Source organism: Pinus tabuliformis, chromosome X, assembly GCF_031772625.1.
Source record: "Pinus tabuliformis cultivar Carrire ecotype Pingquan chromosome X, CPIR1, whole genome shotgun sequence".
NCBI classification, from domain to species: domain Eukaryota; kingdom Viridiplantae; phylum Streptophyta; class Pinopsida; order Pinales; family Pinaceae; genus Pinus; species Pinus tabuliformis.
In genome coordinates, this window is record NC_142308.1 from 99173833 (window position 1) to 99193703 (window position 19871).

Genomic DNA, 19871 nt, shown 5'->3' on the forward strand with positions numbered 1-19871 from the left:
TCAAGCAGTCAATCAAGGGTTCCCTAAACCATGGACTGAGAGCCTCATTATCCCTATTTTTAAAAGTGGGGATACAAATAACCCCTCTAATTATCAGAAAATTATGATCAGCCCTCTCTTAGCCAAGTTATATGGTATTATTTTGGAAAAGAAGTTGAGCATATGGCTTGAAAGTGAAGGTAAGCGGGCTAAAGACCAAGTGGGTTTTAGAAGGCATCACTCAACAACAGACCACCTCGTTACGCTTAGGATCATTGTGGAGGACTGTCGTAATGATAAATCCAATCTCTTCTGTTGCTTTGTGGACTTTAGAAAGGTTTTCGATATGGTTCCTAGAAACAACCATTGGAATAGATTAGAAGAGGTAAATGTTCCTTTCGAATTGAGAGTTTTCGCTATAAGGTTATACAATAATGTAATTACCAAACTAAAAAGCAATGAGGGGTGGTCGAAAGATATTAAATGTAATATCGGAGTTAAACAAGGTTGCCCCCTCTCCCCTACCTTATTTGGCATTTACATCAACAAGCTTGAAGGTTATTTAGAGGAAGCAGGATGTGCTAGCACGATCTTAGCTAGGATAGTCATCATCCTTCTTCTCTATGCTGAGGATATTGTTCTTCTCGTAAGGTGCCCATCTGATCTTGATAAGAAACTTAGGCTTCTTAAGGATTTTTGCTCTACCATGGGTATGACTGTTAACACTAACAAGACAAAAGTTATGATTATCAAATCCAATAAGGACACTTACGCTAATTTTATGTATGACAATAATAACTTGGAGGAAGTGTATTCTTACAAGTACCTAGGAATTGATATTCATCACAAGCTCAACTGGCACTATAGCATTGAGAAAAGGATTAATGGGGGGTGGAAAACTTATTTTGGTCTTGAAAATAATTGCAAAACGACAAACCTCGTAATGTGGGATAAAAAGAAGTTCCTCTTTGAAACTTCAGTCACTCTGGTTATCTTATATGGATGTGAGGTCTGGGGTTGTAGCATCTCTAGAGAATCCTAGAGAAAGATTGAGCAAATCCAGAAGCGTTTTATAATGTATAACCTGAAAATTAAAAGCAATACAGCCTATCCTATTCTCCTTATAGAAGTAGGTCTTTCCCCTATCGAGAGCCTAGCTATGACTAGGCTTCTATTGTACCAGCACAACTCAATAATATAGGAGATCATAGACTTCATAAGCTAGCTTTAAATTCCAGCCAAAACCAGCTAAGGCTCAAGCGGGGGGTGGTATAAAGACACGAGGGCTTGGTTAAACCATTGGGAGATCAACGAGAATGATACATTGCAAAACCTTAATAACATTAAAAATATTGTTACTTCTAAGTTCAAAGAAAAAATGTGGTGTGAGAAAGATTTAGCAGCTAAAAGAAAATTAAGTTATTATAAGAAGGTCATCAACCCCACCCTAGAAGATCAAAAGTATCTCTCTGTTTTAACTAGCTCAAAGAAGAAAATTAATATAGCGAAGATTAGAACAAACTCTCATGAGATCTATAGTGAAATTGGTCATTGGGCAGTTCGTAAAACGCCATTGATGGAAAGGATTTGCCATCTCTGTTAGAATAGGAACATCGAGGATGAAAACCACTTCCTTTTAGAGTGCCCCAAATACAACCACATTAGATCTCAGCTAAATAATTTGTTTCTTTAGGTCAGATAGACCAAAATTTGGTCTCAGTAGACGTTAACCACCACCAGGACCACCTCCTATTTTATTTTCAATTTATTTTAATAATATTATAATTAATTTTAGATAAAATATAATTATATATAAATTTAACAAATAAAATAATTATATTATTAAATAATTATTATATATAATATAAATAATTATATATATATAATTGATAATAATTATATAAAAGTTTATGTATCTTATTCTAAATGGTTTATCAATGTGACGAGAACACCATTTCTTTTCTAAATATTGTTGTTTTTTCTAAATGATTGTGGGAATCCTTAACTAATTTTTTTATGGGGTCCTAAAATTTTTAATTTTTAAAAACCCGCAGGTCTGGGGCAGAACTTACTCGTTGGTTTAACACGACAGCAAATGAGATTCGGGATGGACCCCACCATTGGGTTGGCAGAGTTCCAAATGAAAGAATGATATTTTAATGTTAAGTAGAGTAAAAATAGTTTTGGGTTTTTAGTATTTTATGTTATTGGTTTTTGTTTTGTAATTTAGTGTTTTTTTTATCCAAATTGATTATAAGATAATAAATAATGTTAAATTATGATAATATATGGTAAAAATATATACTTGTGTTTTTCAAGTTTGAGATTCAATTTTTAATTGAGTGATAAAAATCTTGGAATCTTAATTTTCTAACGGTCTTTTTTACTGAAAAGATAATACCAAAAGATCATGATAATATATAGCAAAATCTTAAACTTGAAATTTAATTCTTAATTGACTAATAAAAATCTTGCCTTTTTTGGCTCTCCTTTAAGTCGAATTAACCTGACCGTAATTATTGTTGCGGGCTGGAAGGCTGGAACAAAGGGACGATGGAAGCACCCACGCCGATAAATTAAGATTTGACGTGGCAATAAAAGAATGGGCGTCCTACGCTGTTCGGCAGCGCCTAAACCGTTACCAACTCCATTGCTGCACAAAATGCCAGACAGAGCAAGTTTTGTGGGCTCCTGACATACAGGTTCAGAGATCGAATTTTGAGGGTCAAGATTTGACGGAGCTCAGAATTGGTTGTTGAGAATCGATTTTCGTCAAGTGGGTATCAGGGCCATTGATCTGTTTTCACTACTAGAACAGTTGATAGATTTTTGTTTTTCTAGACTCGAGTAATATAATAAGTGGATAACCTAGCGTAAAACTCGATCGATTAACATTTGCAAATTTCGATGTTCTAACTTTCGTAGATTTCAATGGAAACATTGGAAAGAGATTGAATATTATGCAAATCCACCAACACAAAGACGTACTAAATATTTATTGTTTCAGGGCATTCTGCAAGAGAGGTTCAGAGTTTGGAGAATCGGGATGTTTTCTTTAGGATGAAAGAGTAGATAGGGTTTGTGAGATCTTACAAGTCTCTACTAAGCTTCTGCATCGAGCAGCAATGGCACAAGACCAAATTAAGATAGAATTGTCGCAGACTGTTTCAATGGTTGTACCGGTCACCCCTACCGTAAGGCATCGGATGTTCCTCTCCAATCTCGACCTTCGTTGGATTAACTTTAACAACGCTCAGTTTCTTCTCTTTTATAAAACAGAAAGTCTGCAGGAGGAGTTTCGTAAGATAGTTGAGACGCTGAAAAGGAGCCTGTCTGCAGTTCTAGTGGACTTCTATCCATTTGCAGGTCGGTTGGACATCAAGGGAGGAGAATCGGGTCGGCCCAAAGTTGACTGCAACGATGAGGGAGTGGAATTCGTTGAATCAACCATTGATATGCCTTTCGAGGATGTGGAGAAAAATGAATTCAAGCACAAAAGTTTCTTCAAGGAGCTTGCCCGGACGCATGAAAACAGCTATGCCGCACCGCTCCTCTCGATTCAGGTATTGGAAAATTACCAGATGCTTCTCTATTGCTACAATTAGGGCTAATTAATGACATGCTTCAGTTATTGTAGGTCACGGCTTTCTTGGGAGGTGGAATTTGCATTGGAACGACTGTTCATCACGTGATTGCAGACGCTAATTCCTTTTGGTATTTCATGAAATGCTGGGCTGAATGCAGCAGAGGACTTCCTATTTCCAAGAAGCCCGAGCATATGAGAACAGTATTCAAGCGCGACAAAAAGAATCAGGCGATACCCAAGATTTCATTCAGAGGCGAAGACAGTGTCACCGATAGGGTCAAGAGAGCCAAGGTTTTGAAGTTTCTGCAGGACGATTTAATGCCCATGACTGCGGAACGTCCGGTTGAGCGGAAGGAATTAATCAATTTAAGCACCGGTGACATTGCAGTGAAGAAGACCGAGGATAATAGTACTGAGAAATCCATGAAAGATGAAACAGAACTGGAAATCTCAGCTTTTCATTTTAGCAAAAAAATGATTCGAAATCTGAAGGAAAGAGCTCAGGCTTCAAGTTCATTTGTAGCCGTTGCGGCACATTTTTGGAAATGCGTCATTGAAGCTCGCAATGTCCCAGAGAACCAGCCCGTTCATTTCCAGCTGTTTGCAGACTGCAGAGACCAGTTAATGCCGCCTTTACCACCAACGTATTTTGGAAACTGCTTATGCCCGGGCGCGGCCCAGACTAATGCCAAGCAGCTATTGGAGCAAGATATTTGCTTTGCTGCTGGTGTCATTCAAGAGGTAATCAATGCCTGCAAAAGAGAAGCGCAGCTCAACAATTTTATTGAGTGGATTGAATCTCGCGACCTTGGCAACTTCAATTCTCTTGACAGTGGCTGCTCTGTAAAAGTATTACACTCTCCAAAATTTCCTGTTTATGATATGGACCATGGATGGGGAAAGCCGCTGAATGTGCAACCTGCAAGCATAGACGTGATTGGTGGGATGTTTCTGTTGGCCGGAAGAGACGATGGCGGAAGGAGTATCGATCTCTACACTCAGCTTCCCCGCCCTCATATGGAAACCCTAAAACGCATTCTCATGGTCAGAGCTCATTCTCTGGCCCTGACTTCTAGGTTATAGAATAATTTTACAAGTTTTAATGTTTTATGCAAAACGATACTAGGTAATAGAATAATTTTACTGCGACGTTCAAGTTTTAAGTTTTAATGTTGTGTGCAAAACGATGGGAGTATATATATAATATATGGGTGATTTTTTGAAAAAAAATAAAAGCATTTTTTTATAAATTGTGGGTAAATTTTGATTTGTGTTGTTTAAACTGGTTTTTTATTATTAAAGGTGACTTTTAGGAAAAAAAATTCTGCATTTTTTTATAGAATATGGCTAAAACAAATTGTGGGCAAATTTTGATTTGTGTTATTTAAACAGGTTTTTGATTACTATATATTAACGATGACTTTTTGGGGAAAAAAAATGCATTTCTATATAGAATATGGCGAAAACAAATTGTGGGAAAATTTTGATATGTGTTGTTTAAACAGATTTTTGATTACTTATATGGATTCAGCAGCCTCAAAAACTTTTGGATTGTGAAAAGTTCACCTCTCAAATTTGTGATTTCAATAAATCCCTATCAAATTCTGGACAAATTAAACGTAAAAATAAACCCCAAAACATTCTAAAAATTAAACTTAAAGCTACTTGAATATATACCAATATAGCAATGATGTTATTTAAAACCAAATGAGATTCTCTTTGAAGCATAATTTTGTCTTTATTGAAGGAAATTCTTTTGGGCCTTAAGAACTTGTCTTGGACAGTTAAATCAAAATCATGTCAAATATGATATTCAACAGATTCTTTTGGGTCAAGGACGCTTAAATCAAATCATGTGAAATATTCATATTTACAAATATTCATATATCATTATGGAGGTCAAAATGGTGTCATTTAAAGAATAATCTCTTAGAGGTATAGTCTTGTAAATCTATGAGAGGAGATACTTTTGCATTTAAGGAGCTTCTTTTCGAATTGCAGAAACAATGGATTAGCATTGAAAGTTTGAAAATCTTTCTCATATTATTTCCATACAATTAAATTTTGAAATTTATATCAAATATAATATTAAAGTTTCTAAATTTTATCAATTGAAAATTTATTAAAATATTTTTATTATAATATAAAAAAATATTTTTAATTTATATAATTAATTATTATTAAAATCATATTATCTATTTTAACACTATAAATACAATTGCACTCACACACCAACTAAAAGAAAAATAAAAAAATAAGTTTAAACCCACATACGATACATGATTTTAAATTTTGAGAACCTAAGCCAATGTTCCAATCTAAGGACAATAAATTTGAATCCATATAAAAAATTACAGGTTACAAATTAATTACGGAAGTGAAATATCAACTTTTAGTTCTGAAATGGAATTTTATATATAAAATATTAATAATATTCATGGAATGAAATTTTATATATAAAATATGGTTTCATGAAAATTTATATATAAAATATTAACAATATTCACTGAATAAAATTGTATATCAAAAAATATTGTTGGTTGAAAATTTATATATAAAATATTAACCATATTCCTGGAATAAATTTTATATATATATATATATATATATATATATATATATATATTATAATAATAATAACCATATTTAAAGTATTATTATACTATTTTATGTTTGCTTTAAATAAAGTGATTCACTTTTTCGTTGTATTAATAAATTGTTAGATTATAATTTTTTTTGTGAATTAAATGAATTAGCATCTTTGTTTTGTGAATTAAATGGATTAGCACTTTAAAATGTATAGTGTTAATTCAAACCTACAAATTTTACACATTCTTATTAAATTTGAAACAAAATTGATTTAAAAAAAATAAAAAAAACCAAATCAATAAACCATTAAAATACTCAAAATTTTAATTTTAGAGTTCGATGCATGTTGGAAAGCAATCTTTTACTTATTTATGGTTTCAACAATTATTGTTAAGTGTGAAGCCAAATCTAGATCCTTCTAGATCAATTTTTTTTAGATCTCCGAGATTCTAGATCTTTCTACACTGCCATTAGTTTCTAGATCATTCCATATCTCCATCTGAATCACATATAGGCTTCTAGATCCTTCTTCTGTCTCTATAAATTTGTAATTACTTTTGCCAAGCAAAGCAAGCGAAGGCCCAAGCCTGTTATGTAATGCAAAGTGATTTCTATTCTCCAGTGATTGTTTTATCTATTCCGCTATTTCTGACTAAGTAATCTTGTTGTTTCTCCATTTGTCTGTCTCTGTGAATTATTCTCTGTTATTTCCGTCTAAAGTATAAATCCACTGTTTGTTATGTATGCTCTGATCTAACAACTGGTATCAAAGCTAGGGTCGAATATCCATTGTGCAAGCCGCTTAGTGCCATCGCCTTACTCTGGCAACGTTCGTTAAAACGTTGGTTGTTACCCCTGGAGCTGTTGAAGGATCTGTCTAGTAAATAGCCGAGGAACGCTGGAACTAAAAGACAGTTGCTGCAAGAAAAACAAGGTAGTGGACCTATGTTGAAATGTGTCGCTGGAGTTTGAAAAGTGGAGATCCGTGGAGATTGGAGTTGAAACGTGGTGTTCGTAAGTTTTTTTTACATCAAGCTTGCACGTATACGTCAAATTTTTTCTCACACCAACATATGTATGTGTGAAATGTGAAAAGGTTAAAACATTATATATGTTTTTATATTTATTATGAAACATATATAATTATATGTTGGAATTTTGAAAAGTATATTTTAAAAGGAGCAGCAACTTTGAAAAGGGTATTCTAAAAGGAGGAAGGTCATTATTACTAAATTTTTAAAAGTAATAATTAAAGTTTTATTTTTAAGTGGAGTTTTTTTGTTTTGGGGCGTGAATTTGATTGAAAATGGAGATTGTTAGCCTCCTGCTGCAGCAGGTTAATCATCTTTCATGATCGACATTTCTACATGCCAAATATGTCGTACAATGCATGCTGCAATGCTCCATATTTGCTACAGATGGCAAAAGAACTGTCCATGAAAGTGTGCTAGTCTAAATGCCACTGTTGTGTTCCAATTTTTGGTAAGCAATTCATTTTTGGTTTGAGGCATTTTTTCAGTTGGAGGACTTCAAGCGAGACATGTCTAATTCCCCTTTTTCCTCTTTCCCCAATCACTCACTAACTTCCCCTAAAGAGGTCAAGATCTGCTTGATATCTCTTAGTCTCATCATTTTTATATCAGTTGCCTTGGTAAAAATCTGCTTTACTCAAGGAATGTCCATACTTCCTCTATGATTCATTTTCCCCCCTTAATAGCCTAAGATCTCATACTTAGCGCTTTTTCTTATCATTATCATGTTAACTACTAACTTTAATATGTAACTCCCTATCTATCTCCCCTCCCCTTACTATAACAATGTTAATAACTCCCCCATATACATATCCCCTCCCCTGGTTGAAATATAACCATAAGTATCCCTTGGGAATTTCTAAGTTTATCTGAAACTTGGCAAGAACCCTCTTTTTCCTCCTTAACCACCTTCCAAATGCTTTAGGACTCATTCCTAAGCATAAATCCCCCTCCAAATGTATAAAATCCATCTTTGGGCCTTGTTTTACCTTTCCCAAGGCACGAACCCCTTTTTATAGGCCTAAACCCTTCCTCCGATCATAAAAAGCCCCTTTGTATAATAAAAACCCTCCTCCGATCCGAATCCCCTCCCTCCGACGCGATATCGCTGTCGGAGGTGGTAACAGTGGTGGCTGCATATATATATAACACCATTCCCCTCTCCTCCGATGCGATATCGCTATCGGAGGCCCCCCCTTATCATATCTCCCCTTTATCGCATTATACATATCGCGGACGTCCGATCAAGCCTCAGATCCGATGGCCCGTATTAAGTCGCAACCCCCATTTCAGCGATTGCAACAAAAATGAAGCCGCGCCCCATGGTCTCCTCCGACGCAAAACGTCGAGTTAATCTCAACCGCCCATTGAGGCCCAGAGATCAACGGCCCATTTTCTATCGCATTGCCCCATATATTGTCGGAGCCGAAATAATAATAAGGCATGACATATAAAAGTTTCGGGTCCGAAAGGAGCCCTTTGTACAGTGAAATGGGAGTGCTCCGATATTCCGGAGCCGAAATAAAATAAAGAGGGCCTATAAAAGCATTTCGGGTCCGATGGTTTCGGGGGTCTTATGTTTGTTCAGCCGATAAGAGTTTCGCCGATGGGCTGGACCCGATATCAATAAAAAGTGGGTTTATGGAGGATTTCGGGTCCGCGCATTTCGGAGGTTTTATGTGGCCGCCACCCGGTCTGCCCTGACGCCGATATTGCGATTTAGCTCCAGCCATTGGATCGGCCTGCGCCGGATCCAACGACCAGGATTTAATCCGGTGAACAGTTTGCCTCCAGCGCCAATTTTTCAATAAAATTCATGTTTTAAAGGTATTTCCGCCTATTTTGTGAAAAGGGCCGTTTTCAAAGGTTTTACATGCGACGCCCGCGCCCGCCCAGTGATTTATCAGTTTAAACACCATTTTGGATCGGCCAAGCGCCGATGGCATCCCAAAGGCCACAGAAAGCACTTGCAGCAGTTATTTTGCATTAAATTGGCAGATAAAGGGGCGATTAGATAGTTAAAGAATATCATAGAGAAAAAGTGGCCCGATTCAGTGTCAAAGTGTATTAGAGGAAGCGGCAAAGAGTATCAGATCAAAATATCAGTAGCCCGAAGCAGCAGAACATTAAAGAGGCCCCCATCAAAGTCAATAAAGCAGCTCAGATCCATCAAAGCCCGCGAAATCACATTTATGAGCATTAAAGCCACTTTGCAGCAGTAGAACCGCTTGAGAGGTGCTGATAAAAGGATAAAGCCCACATATTGCAGAAAGCAGTGTATGAAGACACATGAGAGCAACACTTCAATATTCAAGGCACAGTTATTGCACAGATGCCAGCGCAGAGCTCCAAAGGACCATATTGACTCATTTTTGAGGCAGCTGCCCCACCGCAGCACTTAGATAGTTATTTCATGCATTTATTTCAAGATAAGTTAGGTTGATCAGAGTTATTGCTCCAGATCTGCTGTTGTAGATATTTTGTATATATTTTCTCTATTTATACCACCCTCTGGATAGTGTAAAGGGTTGGTTGGTTGTATTTCTCATTCCAGACTTGCGCTATAAGCTTAAGAACTTCTGTAATCAAAGATTGTTGGAATATTTGCATCTGAACTGGCTGGTTGTGCTTTCAATGGCTGAAGAGCTTGATGTGGAATTCATGTGCTTGCTCATGGTTCAATAAGTCTTTCCTCCCTATGTTTATCAGTTTATATGTATCTGTATCATTTGTATATCATAATCTAAGTTGCAGGAAGAAGGAATAGTTCAGAGTTGGCTTTCATGCCCTTTGTGCTCAATTCTTGTAACTTTTATATGTTTTCCTCTGAATTAGTGATAAATATGCATACTTAATTGATCATGTTTAAGCTATTTCTCATTTCTGAATGCTATTTAGGAATCCTTCATTGCTCCTATATAGTCTTCATCCACTTTCCCTCTTTGGCTGGATGAGAGATCCTTAATTGCCTCTCATCCCCTAGCCTCCATTTCATCCTTGTTCTAGCATTTAATCATTGTGCTATGCGTACCTATCCTGCTCCATATTCCCCTCTTCTGCCAAGGAAAATGCACCCTTCAGTTCACATTCATTGACTCCATGCCCAATGGTTTGAACATCTTACACTTTGTATGCCAACTCTGCTTGAATAGATCAACCATCCCACCAAACTCAAACAAAACCCATGTGCATCATATCTAGCCTAAAATCATCATCAACAAAGCTAAATCCTAAAGAGAGAGCCCTCTCTGACTGCAGGTAGGCTAGGGCCTGCAGTCCAAAGATTGGTTTGAGGTTACCTCGCCGTATTCCCTTAGGAGTCAAAGGGAACAACCTGAGTGATAACAGAGACAACAACTACAAATATGGAGAAGTTGAGCAGGGCTAATTTGGCCCTGTGGAAATCACAGATGGAGGATATACTGATTTTAAAGGATCAATATTTGCTGATTGAGGGCACAACAAAGAAACCCTCATCGATGACAAATGAAGAGTGGAATAAGATAGATAGAAAGGTGATTGCAACAATCCACCAATATTTAGCAAAGAATGTTTATTTAAATGTGTGTGGAGAAAAGACGGTTGAAGGATTATGGAAGAAGCTCCATGATCTATATGAGAAGAACACGGCATCAAACAAAGTGATCTTGATGAATAAGCTTTATAATCTCAAAATGAAGGAGGGTGCTTCAGTTGCTGAGCACTTGAATGCATTTAATATTATTACTAATAAGCTTGCCTCTGTTAAAATCATTTTAGATGATCAAATAAGAGCTATTTTGCTAATGTGTTCTATGCCAGACAGCTGGGAAAATTTAATTGTAGCTATGAGCACTTCAAAACTACAGGGAACCTAAAGTTTGATGATGTCATCAGTAGTTTAATGAATGAGGAACTGCGACGCAAGCCAATTGCGGAAAACCAGGAAGAAGAGGCTCTAGCTCTAGCTGATCGTGGTAGGAGAATGGATCGAGGCCGGCAAGGGCGATCAAGATTGAGAGGCCGATCAAAATCAAGGAGAGGCAGAATCATCTACTTTCATTGTGGCAAACCTGGGCACATGAAGAAAGAATGTCGATTTTGGATGAAAGGCCAAAAGGATCAGAGACCTTCTTGTTCAAATCACAAATCATCCAGCACAAATGAAGTGAGACTACTGTTGTAGCCACATATGGTGATGTGTTGTTTAGTGTTTCAGTAGAGGATGCATGTGTATATACATCTAGCAGTCGCTTTGATTAGATCCTTGACTCTGGGGCATCTCACCATGTAACCCCATGCAAAGATAGTTTTGTTTCATATAATCCTGGTGATTATGGTAGAGTGCATTTGGGGAATAATCATTTTTGCGATATTGTTGGAGTGGGAGATGTCAAGATCAAGATGAAAGATGGACAAGATATATTGTTGAAACAGGTCAGGCATGTACCAAAAATGCGCATGAGTTTAATCTCTATGGGACGACTGGATGATGAAGGCTATTCGACAAGCTTTGGAAAAGGAGGTTGGAAAATTAGCAAAGGTGCATTGGTCATGGCCAAGGACCCAAGAAAGGAACATTATACACAATGAAGACACTGATAGGAAAATCAGATTTGGCAGTTGTCACAAAAGAAGGAAATTCAACAAATCTGTGGCATAAGCGTTTGGGTCACATGAGCGAGAAGGGCTTAAAAATCCTTGTTGATAAAAATTTATTGCCAAGTTTGAAATCCTACAATCTTGATCTTTGTGAGCATTGTATATATGGTAGACAAAGACGAGTTTCATTCCTTAGAGGTGGCCATGACAGAAAGAAAAATGTGTTAGAATTAGTACACTCATATGTGTTTGGGTCTGTTAACATCGAATCATTGGGAGGAGCATCATATTTTGTAACATTTATAGATGATGCATCCAGGAAGGTTTGGGCATATCCTATGAAAAATATAAGTAAAGTATTTGGAATATTTCAAAAATTCCATGTTGTTGTTGAAAGAGAGACTAACAAATTGCTGAAGTGTTTAAGAATAGATAATGGTGGAGAATATTGCTCAAATGCATTTAAGGAATATTGTAACAGGTTTGGCATAAAGCATGAGAAGACTGTGCCTAGTACTCCTTAACAAAATGGTATCACAGAAAGGATGAATCGCACAATTATGGAAAAGGTGCGAAGTATGTTGTCAAATTCCAGTTTCGAGAAGAATTTTTGGGTTGAAGCAGTCAAGACCACTTGCTACCTCATAAATAGATCTCCAACTACAGCCTTGGATGGTGGTATCCTTGAAGAAGTTTGGACTGGTAAGAATTTGAATTATTCTCACTTGAAAATCTTTGGATGTGAAGCATTCGTACATACTCCCAAAGAAAATAGAACTATGCTAAATGATAAATCCATGAAATGCATATTTTTGGGATATGCAGATGAAGATTTTGGTTATCGTCTATGGTATCCAGTCAAACATAAAATTATTAGAAGCAGGGCTATTATATTTAATGAATTAGAAATGTTCAAGAGGACTGTAGGTGAGCTGGAGGTCAAGACGGTTATTGACAGGTTTGAAGAGGAGCAGGAAAACATACCACCTATACAAGAAAATGAATAGCAAATTTAGGAGAATGAAGAACAACAAGTGGAAAATGATGAACAATAAGAAGGAATCTTGCAGGAACCTTTACAGGAGATCCAACCTGATAATGCACCACCACAGTTGGTTTGTAGATCTTCTAGGCCTCATAAGCCTTCACAAAGGTATCCTCCTTCAAACTATATTTTGTTGACTGATGAAGGTGAGCCTAATTGTTTTCAAGAAGCTTGTAAAGTTGAGCACAGTAAAGAATGGAAGAAAGCAATGGAAGAAGAAATGTACTCTTTGTAGGAAAATAAAACTTGGGAGTTGGTAAACCTCACAAAAGGAAGAAAGGCCCTACAAAACAAATGGGTGTACAGGATTAAGCATGAAGGTGCCAAAAAGAAGGAGAGGTATAAAGCAAGACTGGTGGTGAAAGGTTTTTCCCAAAAAGAAGGTATTGACTTCATTGAAATTTTCTCACCTGTTGTTAAAATGTCATCCATTAGAGTCATTCTTGGTCTAGTTGCTGCTTTAGACCTAGAATGTGAACAGTAAGATGTAAAAACAACTTTCCTTCATGGTGAATTGGAGGAAGAAAATTATATAGAGCAGCCAGAAGGCTTCATAGAAAAAGGAAAAGAAGGCCTTGTTTGTAGGTTGAAGAAGAGTCTCTATGGGTTGAAATAGGCACCTTGACAATGGTACAAGGAATTTGATTCATTCATGCTGGAACATGGTTTTCAGAGGTTGGAAGCTGACCATTGTGTCTATATCAAGAGATATGATCAAGGAAAGTATATCATATTATTGTTATATGTGGATGACATGTTGATTGTTGGGCATGATAAGAATAAGATCAATAGGTTGAAGAAAGATTTGGGTAGCAAATTTGCAATGAAGGATTTCGGATCAGCACAACAGATATTGGGCATGCAGATTATGCGTGACAAGAAAAACAAAAGGTTGTGGTTGTCACAAGAAAAATATATCAAGAAGGTGCTTGACAGGTTTAATATGAAGGATGACAAGCCAGTTGGTACACCCCTTGCAGCCCACTTCAAGCTGAGTACCGAATTATGTCCTAGTGATGACAATGAGAAAGAAGTGATCAGCAAGATTCCGTATGCTTCAGCAGTTGGCAGTTTTATGTATGCCATGGTATGCACATGACCATAAATTGCATATTCAGTGGGAGTAGTGAGTAGGTTCCTTGCTAATCCAGGCAAAAAACATTGGCAAGCAGTAAAATGGATTTTGAGGTATCTCAAGGGTACTAGTCATTATTGTTTATGTTCTAGTCATGATGAGACTATGCTTGAAGGATTTACAAATGCAAATATAGCTAGAGATATGGATACCAGAAAGTCCACTACAAGTTATTTGTATACATTTGCAGGTGTAGCAATATCTTGGGTGTCAAGGCTACAAAGAATAGTAGCCCTCTCTACAACGGAAGCAGAGTACATAGTTGCAACAGAAGCTTGTAAAGAGATGTTGTGGATGCAGCGATTCCTAGGAGAGATAGGAATAAAGTAGGACAAGTATGTGTTATATTGTGATAGTCAGAGTGCCATTCACTTAGCGAAAAAACCATTTTTTCATTCAAAAACCAAGCACATTGACTTAAGGTACCATTGGATCCGGCATGTGTTGGAGGAAGAACAGTTATCCTTGGAAAAGATCCATACTGATAGGAACCCTACTGATATGCTCACTAAGATTCTACCACAAAATAAACATGAGTTATGTAGAGGCATGGTAGGACTCGGTGTGACTTGATCACTGTTATTTGGCTTCAAGTGGGAGAATGTTAAGTGTGAAGCGAAATTCACGCAGGATTCTAGATCCTTCTGGATCAAATCTTTCTAGATCTCCAGGATTCTAGATCTTTCTACATCGCCATTAGTTTCTAGATCATTCTAGATATCCATCTGAATCACATACAGGATTCTAGATCCTTCTTCTGCCTCTATAAATTTGTAATTTCTCTGGCCAAGGAAAGCAAGTGAAGGCCCAAGCATGTTATGTAATGCAAAGTGATTTCTGTTCTCCAGTGATTGTTTTATCTATTCTGTTGTTTCTGACTGAGTAATCTTGTTGTTTCTCCATTTGTTTGTCTCTGTGAATTATTCTCTGCTATTGCCATCTAAGTCTCTGAGTATAAATCCGTTGTGTGTTATGTATGTTTAGATCTAACATTATTATCTAAACTTATGCTAATTGTAGAATCTAGTCATCTGAATACCCAACAAAGTGAGCGGTTGACTTGAATTTGTATAATCTTGACCTAATCATCTCTTGCAATCCGTTTCCTTTCGGGGATGCATATAAAAAGATTTTTCTTTTTGGTTCCTTTTGCAGTTGTGGATCCTTAACCTTTTACGTACAAAATGCACTGAAATTAGTTAATGTATTCGAATTTGACTAGAATTGATCAATTTGGTACCACTGTATACTTGATAATCAAAGTGACTGTATACACTAGGAAAAACAGATAGCCTAAGAAAAATCATAGGAATGCCAACAAAGGCTTCTAAATAATATGAAAAATGGTCTGAAAACAATATAAAAGGAACCGTGTCGCAAAAATAAATCTGTGCAGAATGAATCTTAGTAGAGGAAGCTAAACAAGAACGGGTTCAAACAAGTTTGTGGTGACCGTGCTGTAAAATAAAGCCTCATATTCTAGCAAAGTTTGATTCACTTCTCACAATGAGAACATTATCCTTAAATATTTTCATGTTATGCATGAAAAGCGGACAATAGGCTCGGCCATATATAATCCTTACTTTGAGTTGGTAGAAAATTGATGATTAATATTTATTTTATGTTGGATTTTCACAGTTATTTTATTGGGAATGGATCAAGTAGATTAATTATAATTTTGAAATTTATTCTAAAACTACTTAATAATGGTTTAGTTAGAAATTTATTAATGCATAAAATTTATGTGCAATAAAACTTAACATTTCAAAAATAAATTTAAATGATTAATACTTTCTAAAATAATTCAAAACAAATTATCCAAAAAAATCCAAATAATCAACCTCTCTTTATAAATTTAAATGATCAGTGATTTCTGGAATAATTCAAAACACGTTATCCAAATTAATCCAAATAATCAACCTCTCTTTCTCACTTCCTTCTTGATATTGCATTTGTTCGCAAGTTCAATATCGTCATACAAATTTTTACATTTACATTGTTCACCGTGAAATCGATTTCACTGTTGGTCTGTAACACACAACCATATAATACGACAAAACGACACACATAAAAAAAAAATTCAACTCTAACCTAGATACATTTTTATATACATTAATGTAATATTCCCGCATCAAACCTTGCTGGTCATTGTGTATCCATGGTTTAATAATTAATTGCCACATATGATATAAAATAAAGTCATGTCTGACTCACAGATTTGGGGTACTGAAACCACAGAGGTTTTTACCAACCCACGAGATCTGTGCGATCCTTCACAAGGTGACTGGGTTACACCTTGCCTTGAAATTTATGGCTTTCTGTACGCGACTTCCTATCAACTATTCTCGGACATTAATGCACATGGCCATAACCCCACTCATCGCTTTGGCTGTGACAAGTGTTAGTTCTCCTGCCCATTGATTTGGATTGCACCATCCAACAGTGGTATTCGCTTTGGGATCATCCATCTACCTAACACTTGGGTTTCCACCGGCATTCCTGCTCATTTGCATTTTCGTGGTGGAGATTCTTAACGCTCTCCTTCTCACATGCTCCTAGTTTCACTGTGGTTTTCATAGTCCAATCTCCATGCCTTGTGGCAAACCACGGAGAGGTAACTCTAAGCCTTCATTCTCTACAGAAATGGTGTGGGTCTTGAATCGCTTTCAGTATGAGTTGAAGGTTGTCTCGATGCAAGGTGTTAATGCATTTTCATGCTGGTCAGGTGGGGCGCTCGACTCTCCAACTTCTGGATTATGTGGTGGTTGGTTTCCTCAACACGAACTAGGTAATGATTATTCATGCTATTTTTTATTTAGGTTGTCGATACATTCGGTTTTTACAAGCTTGCTACTACTCCAGGCATCTCTAACCCCAAATTTCTATTTCATGCAGATGTGAGACCCCTGCGCATGGCTTGCAAAACTTAGGTAAGAGTTAAGCCTCTCTTCTATGTTAAATAACGTTCCTGAGGTTAATTTATTATCCAGGTCATAACATTTGCCTATGTTGTTGCAGGTATGACGCATTTTTAAACCGAAAGGGGCTATCGGTTCAATATATTGGCCTATTCACGAAGCTTACTCACAACTCTGCATTTGGTACACGTTGGAGCTTACTTTCATGGCCCTTACTGGTTGTTTGAAGCCATTTAGGAATTTTAATCCTCTGGATTTCTATGAATTAGGGTTTATTTACAAATAGTTGTAGTTTTATGCCGCGAGGTCGATAGGACTCGTAGACTATGAAGTCAATTCCTTATGTAATTAATTCCTTGCTATTTGACTGTTTGGACGAGACCGAGAAGGGTCTGATCTTAATTTTATCTGTTGGGTTTACTTTGTTCATGCTATCTATACTATATTAAATTATCCACTGATATTCTGTGTTGAACCATTACAAATCGTGATTGTAATTTTTGTTGTAAAATGATGATGATGATGATGGTTGTTAACGTCCACTGAGACCAAATAATGATCTATCGGACCTAAAAAGACAAATTATTTATTTTGATTTAAGATTTTATTCCGATGCTCAAAAATCTTGGAGACAAGCCTCCCGAGTTCACTATAATACTCTTCGTTTGAACTGAATTCGGCAGAGTGTAATTATGCTAGAAATTTTCATGATCTTTGAGGTGTTGTCTATGTAAACCCCCAATGTTGTACGAATAGCGACTGAGCTTTGGGGATTTTGGTTGATTATCGAGGGTATATGCGATACATGATTTTTCATGATTTTTCCTTCAGTTGTTATATCAGTTATGTCACTCTATTTCTCTTTGTTTGAAATGTTGTTTGCATGTATATATATATATATATATATATATATATATATATATATATATATATATATATATATATATATATAGATATATGTTTAGTGTAACAAGTGTTCATGGTTTAATTTAAGAAACCAGGGTACATGGTTGTGGATGGGTTCTTTACGAACTCGTTCGTGGCTACAAACCCTAGGTATATGAAGAGTCTGTAAAGAAATCATATATTCCACTGGAAATATATGAAATAGTTTGCTGAGTTAAATTCTTTCTTTAGTTAATGATATTCCTATGTATGATATAGCTCTGATATTTAGAACTATGTGCTGCGGCATGATATGTTTACCTTATATCATTTAATTATTTATTTTTAGCAGAAAGCTCATAAGCATTGGTTTTGTAGTTCATATACTTATGTATTTCTAGATTAAGTCGACATTCATCTATAATGCTATTTTTCTCATTAGCTAAACATTGATTGTTAACTGACAGTTATACCATCCCCGGGATGTGTATCAATATCTTTTGGGAAACATGCATTGTCTCCTTGCTCTACTATTCTACCCAGAAACTAGTAATTATTGTAATTCGTAATTTATACTAAATCATTTCCAAAATACCTACCTACATTATGTAGATCATTCATTATAAACACATTATTTCAGTTCGCAATAAACATTCAACTGATCTAATGATAATAATTATCATGATAGTATCACTTATCTGTATTTTGTTATGTATATGTTAAATAATCGGAAGATCTCTCCACCCAGCCTTGGAACTGGCAATTATGTCCAAGTTCCCCCTCCGAGCCCTTCCACTTTTGCCAAAATGGAATAGCTGGGTACCTTGGGCACTAGGAGTCTATCAAACCTCAAGTCCCGTACCCCACAGCTTGTTCCCTCAACTTTCTTTTCCACTGGTCATATTTTCCAACTCAAGGAAGAATATAGCACAGTCCTCTGCTTTCCAACCCCCCCAAGGTTCTGCCCTCTTTACCCTTTAAGGAAAAAAACAAAAACTGAAAGAGTAGTTGTAACTGTACTCAGAATTTGGTTTAGCTTTTCTATTTTGATTCTTTTAACTCTTTGGTCCAAGTTCTTTTAAATAATAGTTAACAGTATTTGTTCTGATTATTTTAAGCCCAATAGTTTTAACAGTTAAATAACATAAATGAAATTAAACTTGGTAAAAAGAACAACTCATGAAGTCTTGTTGTATGTTACAGCTCCCTCCCCTCGAGAGGAACACCGTCCTTGGTGTTCTTTCTCTACGCAAATAGTGCAGGATAAGCTTTTCGCATGGCCTCCTCTTCTTCCCAGGTAGCCTCATCCGGGCCAAAGTGCTTCCACTGCACTTTAACTTGGATGATGGCTCGCCTCTGCAAGGTGGTTTCTCTCCGATCGAGGATACGAAGAGGCTCTGCTAGAAATTCTCCCTCGGGTTCTACCTGCATATTCATATTATGTTGTCAGAACATTTCAAAACATTAATCTTTTAATCATATTGCTTCCTATTTATCATTACCTGAATACTCTCCTAGTTAATAATATGTCGAGGGTCATAAATATACTTTTTTAACAATGACACATGAAAGATGTTGTGTACTCGGATGTGGCCTGGCAGTGCTAGTTTATATGCCACAGGCCCAATCCGTTCTAAAATTTGGAAAGGCCCACAATACCGTGGTGCCAATTTTGCACAACCTTTCCACTGCAAGGTGCTCTTCCGAGGTTTCACCTTTAGGTACACATGATCACCTAGCTGGAATTCTTTATGGGTTCTCTTCCTGTCTTCATACACTTTTTGCCTATCTTGTGCTACCTTTAAGTTCTCGCGAACTTTCTTAACGGTAGCCTCCATTTCTGCTAGCATGTCGGGACCCAATGCTAATTTATTTTTCGGACTATTCCAATCCGTGGGTACCCGACACTTTCTCCCATAAAGTACCTCGAAGGGACTCATACCCAAATATTCGTGATGCCCATTGTTGTAGGCGAATTCCACCAAGTGGAGATAATCTTCCCATTTCTGTGGTTGTTGCATTACAAACATGCGCAACATATCCTCCAGAACTTGATTTACTCGCTCTGTTTGACCATCTGTCTACGGATGATAAGTAGTACTAAAATGGATTTGGGTCCCCA

The 19871-nt window shown here is 36.5% G+C and overlaps 2 protein-coding genes across 2 annotated transcripts; one reads left to right on the forward strand and one right to left on the reverse strand.

Moving 5' to 3' along the window:
• Nucleotides 1-3104: 3104 nt before the first annotated feature.
• LOC149138591 (hydroxycinnamoyltransferase-like) lies at nucleotides 3105-4648 on the forward strand. The gene is made up of 2 exons (XM_089450407.1): nucleotides 3105-3542; nucleotides 3617-4648. The coding sequence occupies exons 1-2, from the start codon at nucleotides 3105-3107 to the stop codon at nucleotides 4646-4648; spliced, it is 1470 nt and encodes a 489-aa protein (XP_089306533.1).
• Nucleotides 4649-18994: 14346 nt separating this feature from the next.
• Nucleotides 18995-19587, reverse strand: LOC149138592 (uncharacterized). The gene is made up of 2 exons (XM_089450408.1): nucleotides 19333-19587; nucleotides 18995-19174 (listed from the first exon to the last, which is right to left on the reverse strand). Exons 1-2 carry the CDS (start codon nucleotides 19585-19587, stop codon nucleotides 18995-18997), a joined length of 435 nt encoding a protein of 144 aa, XP_089306534.1.
• Between the last annotated feature and the right edge of the window lie 284 nt (nucleotides 19588-19871).

Bases quoted from the DNA above. Each gene is read 5' to 3' on its own strand.
- LOC149138591 (XM_089450407.1), top strand. From the start codon at position 3,105: ATGGCACAAGACCAAATTAAGATAGAATTGTCGCAGACTGTTTCAATG. The intron at 3,543-3,616 runs GTATTGGAAAAT...CAGTTATTGTAG, and splicing joins CACCGCTCCTCTCGATTCAG to GTCACGGCTTTCTTGGGAGG.
- LOC149138592 (XM_089450408.1), bottom strand. From the start codon at position 19,587: ATGGAGGCTACCGTTAAGAAAGTTCGCGAGAACTTAAAGGTAGCACAA. The intron at 19,175-19,332 runs GTACACAACATC...ATGAATATGCAG, and splicing joins CACTGCCAGGCCACATCCGA to GTAGAACCCGAGGGAGAATT.